Consider the following 6,449-nt stretch of genomic DNA (forward strand, 5'->3'; position numbering starts at 1 on the left):
GAGCCTTCTTAACAGAAAATATGTTAAAGTGCAGAATTTCAAAAGTAAAATGTTCTACTGCAACACTGCTTGTGATTCTTCATTTTCCAGTTAATTACAAAAAACAAAATGGTGCCCTCCACTCGCTCATTTCAGGTATCAAACACCTTTTCAGCACATCCATACAGAATAAATTCAGACACTACTGTATAAATACGAAATGGTTCAGCTACCTTTGGTCTACAAAAACATAATATATTCACTCTACAAGTCTGAAGATGTACCTACAGTAGTACTATCAGCTGAGTTACTGGCAGGAATCCAGCACAAGCTGCAACACAAGTCAAACTACATTGTAAAAAAAAAAATCTAACTGGTTATAATGTAAAGCCCCCACCAAGACTGGATAACTGAGGCTGATATCTCTATCTGCCTCTGCTATCCACTGTTTAAAACCATCTGATAACAGTACCTTTTTTTTTTTACATCAACACAAATATTTTCAACAGAATCCCTTACTTCGGTTACCTACAAATTGTGACCAAGACATTTGATGATGGAACATCAATACCAATAGTGTGTGGAACAAGCTTTTTTGTCTTCAAGAGCATTAACAAAAAATCGACAAAAAATACTTTTATGAAATTCTCATACTTTCATAGTGACATCCACACAGGTTAGAGCAGTGGTTCCCAAACTGTTGTACTTGTACCCCAAGGGGCACGCAAATTGATGTAGGGGGCGAGTGGCGCAGAGAAATAAGCGTCTGATGTGAACAGGAGGGCCGCGGCTTGCGCACGATTTTCGTGGGCGCATCGCTTCCGCCTCCGATCTGAACCTGGCGTAACAAGTCATTAAACCATCACAATTGCCCCAAAGCTGTTCAATGGGCTTTATGCACAGCTCCACTACTTCCTGAAATAAGCCAGCTCGTCTATTTCCTGTTTTACATTATTGGACAAACTGATTAATCCAGGTGTGTCTGACCTCACAACTAGGGATGGGCATGATTAATCGATGATCGATTATTGATCGTTAAGAATTTTATCGATCAGGTTAATTTTTTATCGATTTATTATAAGGGATCATGTAGAGGGCAGATGTTGTTATGTAGAAATAATTTTTTTCATAACCAATAAACTCTATATTATTATTATTACATGGTTTAAGAGTGAAATCATTCAATAAATATGACGGGACGCGCTTGTGTCGCGGACATAAGCTGTGACACCGCGGCTCCGCCCGCTCTGATCAGCAGGTTTGGTTTTCGGCAGCGGTGTGGAAGGAGCCTCCACTCTCTCTGTAAGTTACAAGCTACAAGTCATTTATCTAACATTACAATTAGTCCGAAGCTGTTTAACTACGGTTAAAACGAAACTTAAGGTAAATATCGTGCATAGTTAGTTTCTCTTTTCTGTGCTCCTGTGATCAGAGCGCCGCTCCGCCATGTGTTGGCTACAGAAATAACAATAAAACACACGCTTTCACATTTTGAAAGTGCTTGCGATTTCTTTCGTACAAGTGCAGCCAAACACAAGGCTGAAGAGAGAGGGACAGCAGAGCTGCTCTGACGGCTCAGCTGCAGGTGAGCCAGGCAACGCAACTGTGCTTTTCTTTTTTTTTTTTTAAATGCCGGTGTCGGCACCGTCCCTACAGGTGAAGCACAAGCACACAGACGTCCGTGTACGTTGTTGTCTGACCTTCCTTCACGGGGACTGCCCTGGATTACTGGCACACGCCATAGCCGCACGCATTCTGTTATTAAATTAAAAATTAATATGCATATTAATATGAATATTAATATTAACGATTAAATCGATAATTGATCGTTAATTTCCCCGATGATCGATCAAAAAGATTTCTTCAAATGCCAATCCCTACTCACAACAATGGTCAGGCACACCTCGATTAATCAGTAGTGGAGCTGTGCATAAAACTCATTGAGGTAAAACTCTTGCATAGTTCCTCTTTACCTTTGGATTACAGGGGGTTTCCACAACCTTATTCAATATGCAAGAAAAGCTTGAGGCCATCACAAAGAAATTAAACGTCTGGTTAAACTGCTTGGAAACATAATGTAACTGCACACACAGACGGTACAGGACTGTGAAAAGTTTGGGAACCACTAGGTTAGAAGATACCATTTGTATTAAACAAATAGTAACATTTATCTTCTCTGCTTGTCTTTACTGATCCCTTGCAGCCTGTTGGACATTGGAGTTAACAACGCTGCGCTGTGCCTAGAAGAAGGCTGAGATGAACACTGGTGAAAATCCCCAAATCCCTGTACACAAAAGAAAAACAAGAGCACTTTATAGGCCATTTAAGGCACATTTCTAAACTGAAACCAGAGGACCAGTCATGTTGTCTCTGGAAGTCAGATAACCCACCAGATTTAAGACCGCATTTAACACAACTCATCACTTCTGTCATAAACTAATTCTGTTAGTCATGAGGTTATATCATCACACTTATCAACTCGGTTTATGAACGGGTACAAATTATTAAGCAGCAACATCAACAAGTACCACTTTGTTGCATTACACCAACAACTTTTCAATACCATGTTGATCAATGGGCATCAACAGGTCTTGGCTTTAGTGTCATTTTGCTCCATGGTTGTGGCCATCATAAAAACAAACAGATAAACTAGAGTCAATCTCACGATAGGAGAACTCTGACAGCAGCACCCACCAACATGTTTTTTTCCAATCCAATCACACACCTGCCCAATGTTGTGATGTTATATCTGACAGAATCTGTCGACAGACATTAATACCTGCCACCTGTACTTAGGAATGCCTCTGTGGATGCTCCTGCAGGTGTCTCCAGGTCCACATTTGACCATGGACAAACATACAGTACATACACAGCCAACCATGCCGTGATGGCTGGTAAGAAAATTATAGTTTAAAAAATCTTTTTCATAAGGCATTTCTCTGTGGAGTGGGACAGACCAATCTTGATACCATGGCAATGGTCTTGGAGTATGACAAAGGTGTTTAAAGGATTGCTCTGAATTTTAGGCCAGTTCACAATCAGTTGCAATATTTATATTTGGATATTTGTTCATAGAGGCAGCTCTGTGGTTGGAGATCTCCCTGTGCAGCTTTAGACAAAACTAGACCTGTGTGCTACGATAAAAATGTACCATTATATTTGGAGGTGTTTGATGACATGTCATTGCATGACTATAACTGGTGCATGGTAACCTACCACCTTTACATCGAAAAGTCTTGAGTTGTCCTTTTCAGGGCTGGCAGAAGGAGTGAATAGTTTGGGCTTCTCAGTTTCCTTAGTGTAGGAGAGAGAGGAGTCCTAGTGGGAGTAAAAGGCAAAGAGGCCAGGTCCCTAAGACAGAGGAGCCTCTATTCTGCCCTTTTTCTTTCTGAGCACAAGCCTCACCCCTGTACCCTTGGTAGCACTGGCACTGGAAGTGTGTGCGGAAAAGAGTCAGCTCGGCTTGGCCAGGCACTCCCGTAACTTTGAGCTGGCCACCCTGACTGGTGATGCTGTGTGTTGCGGGGCTGAGATGCAGGTACACATCGCTGTCGGCTTCTCTGCGAAGACAGCGGCCGTGGGATTTGCACACCACCTGACTGCACTGCTCTGCTGCTGTAGACACATTGAGCAGATACCGGCCCAGCGGTCCTCGAAGATAATCATTTAGGATGGAGCAGCTGGTCTGGAAGATTAACAAAAAAAAAGAAAAGAAAAAAGACTGATATTGACCCGATATAACTGAATATTCAGCATCATAAAAACAGAGATGGTAAACCACTTACATCACTGCTTGCATAGGAGGTGTCCCCCCAGAAGATTACACCTGCAGCTCCAAGTGCAACACTCTCACCAATGGTGGAGACCAGATCTTTCTGAAAAACATTCACACACCCAGATTTTTAGAAGCTGATTAGCATCTGATGATAAAAATAAAAAAAGTAAACATAAGCAGTGATCATTACATAATTTCAATTTCTGGGCTGTTTCTCAAACCAGTCATTAAAGGGATACTTCACCCAAAATTGACAATTCACCAATATTCTACTCAACATCATGCCAAGAAAGGGCTTGGAGAATTTACGTCATCAAAACGCTTTTGGAGTTCCAGGGGGGGTCCGGCTGGCAACAGATTTTCATATAATGGCGGTGGATAGAGTTCACTTTTGAATCATCCAAAAACACACACTATGAAACATCCAAATACCTCCATACTGCTTGTTGTTGGAAAAAAAATATTTGATCTCTGTTTTTAGCCTTGTTGTAGTAGTAGCTCCCGGTGGCTCTGTTGATATTTGTGCGCATGCACAAGATTTGCTGCGAGATGTTGGAGTATGGAGGTATGGAGGTATTTGGATGTTTCATAGTGTGTGTTTTGGACAATTCAGAAGTGAGCTCTATCCGCCGCCATTATATGAAAATCCGTTGCCAGCCGGACCCCCCCCTGGAACTCCAAAAGCGTTTTGACAACTCCAAACCCTTCCTTGGCATGATGGTGAGTAAAAAATTGGTGAATTATCGATTTTGGGTGAAGTATCCATTTAAGGTGCTTTTTTTTGGGGCATTTCAAAATGATCCATTGATATAGGAAAAAATATATCAATAGTTTAATCATTGGTGAAAATAGTGACTAATCTTTTCTACATAACACATAATGGATGGTGCTCAATGGATAGTTGCTTTAGGTAACTAACCTCAGTTAGGAGGGTTATCTTATTGATGTAAGTAGGTCGGGTATAAACAAAAACAGGACGCGCTAATCCGTCTCCAACAGATGCCAGGCGCATCGCCTCTTTCACCCTGTTTCGGACAAAGAGACGTCCATAGTTTGTGGACTTCAGAATAATATCCATGTATATCGATGGGAAGAATGCCGTACATTCCATCCACAACCAATTGAGTTGATCATTGCGGGACACCTCCACCGCAGGGCAGCGGCCTGTGTAGTTCTTCAGGTTACCCCGGTAATCATGGTTGTAACAGTCTGGAAATAGGTAGAAGCCCCACAGCTGATTGGGCCTCAGATTCTTGGCATGTTTTAGAGTCTCCAACATAAATTTGCGAGCCGATAGCTCAAATTCCTGCTGCGCAACTTTTCCCACTTGCTCTTGGGTCCAGGTTGGATTCTTTTTAGCCACCATTTCACGAGATTTATTTCTATAGATATCTTTATTATTCCAATTCCGGATCCACAGTGGACGCCACTCCTCCCAGTCAATAACAGCCAAACCTTTTGCCTCTGCGTCACGTATGTATTTCTGCACACCTTCAGGCATTTTATCATAGTGCTGAGTGAGGCTTGAAACCTGAGGAAGACCTCCATTCACTGCAGTCCCATCACGTTCATAATAAGGATACAGCCCGAGACGCTCCTTATAGAAAAGGGTGAGATTCTGCCGGACAAAGCCCTCATTGGGGGATGCCACAATGTCAAACTGGTCCAGAGTTAGAGTTACACCGTGTCGCGGGACACAATCCTGTGTTGGGGCATTCCATGTCAGAAGAACTGGCTTCTGGGAGTATAATGGCCGTCTTGTCTGCTTTACATGTGCTGAACACAAGACTGTCCACAATGTAAACAGAGTCAAAAGCAGCCAAGGCAGCTGGCCAGCTGTGGTGAAGGCACAGCGAAATACAGTTTCCATGGTCACTGCTCACCTTCTCCCCTCTTTCTCTAGAAAAGAAAAACAAAGTAGAAATAAGAGTACTCTCCATAAAAAAAAAAGCTTATATGTGGCACAAAACTTGTACCACATATCAGCACAGATAAATCAAAGACTTAAATACTTTTCCAATGATGTCACAAATATTATATCTTTAAAATTCAACCAGTCTTTACGTCGAATTGGAAATAAATTCTAATGACTAAAAATATACATAGGCTAGGTAAAAGTCTTTGTGAGCACTTCTGACACAGCGTAATAAATTAAAGTGGTTAAGATAAACAGTGCCAGGATAATATGGGCAGATACAGTAAATAAGAGGAACTGCTGGTGTTTTATCATCAGTGTTACAACATAAGCTAGGACTCAAAGCTCAGCTTCCTTTTTGACTGACGTGACATTTGTCTTTTAAACTCCGCTCTGAACAGTCAATTTAAGTTAGAGTGAAGAGTGAGACAAAAAAAGGCTGACTGTTAATTTATCTACTTCCCTCTCAGATTACTTTGAGCAGCTTCTTCTTTGAACTAGACTAGAACGTAACTTCGCAAATTAGCTGAAAGTTTCAATGAAACTAGAGAACGTGCTAAGTTAGCTCCTGGGTTGTTACTCCCTCCTGTCCTGTCCAGTCTGACCTGTTCTGACGAAGCCGACCACACTGGTTTATTCCGTTCCTGTAACCGACAGATAAGTTCGTTTTCCACAGCCCTGCCATGTGAAACACATCACTCATAATCCCCTCAGTCCATGTTATTAACTGTCAGCTCCGTCAGCCAGAGGCTAACAGATGCTACAGCCGCAGCGACGATG

The 6,449-nt window shown here is 42.0% G+C and overlaps 1 protein-coding gene across 1 annotated transcript; it reads right to left on the reverse strand.

Annotated features, from left to right (window-relative positions):
* Nucleotides 1-1,940: 1,940 nt before the first annotated feature.
* hyal2b (hyaluronidase 2b) lies at nt 1,941-6,449 on the reverse strand. The gene is made up of 4 exons (XM_083971608.1): nt 6,275-6,449; nt 4,674-5,653; nt 3,765-3,854; nt 1,941-3,664 (listed from the first exon to the last, which is right to left on the reverse strand). The coding sequence occupies exons 2-4, from the start codon at nt 5,622-5,624 to the stop codon at nt 3,275-3,277; spliced, it is 1,431 nt and encodes a 476-aa protein (XP_083827734.1). The 5' UTR covers nt 5,625-5,653; nt 6,275-6,449; the 3' UTR covers nt 1,941-3,274.

Source organism: Trachurus trachurus, assembly GCF_905171665.1.
Source record: "Trachurus trachurus genome assembly, chromosome: 5".
NCBI classification, from domain to species: domain Eukaryota; kingdom Metazoa; phylum Chordata; class Actinopteri; order Carangiformes; family Carangidae; genus Trachurus; species Trachurus trachurus.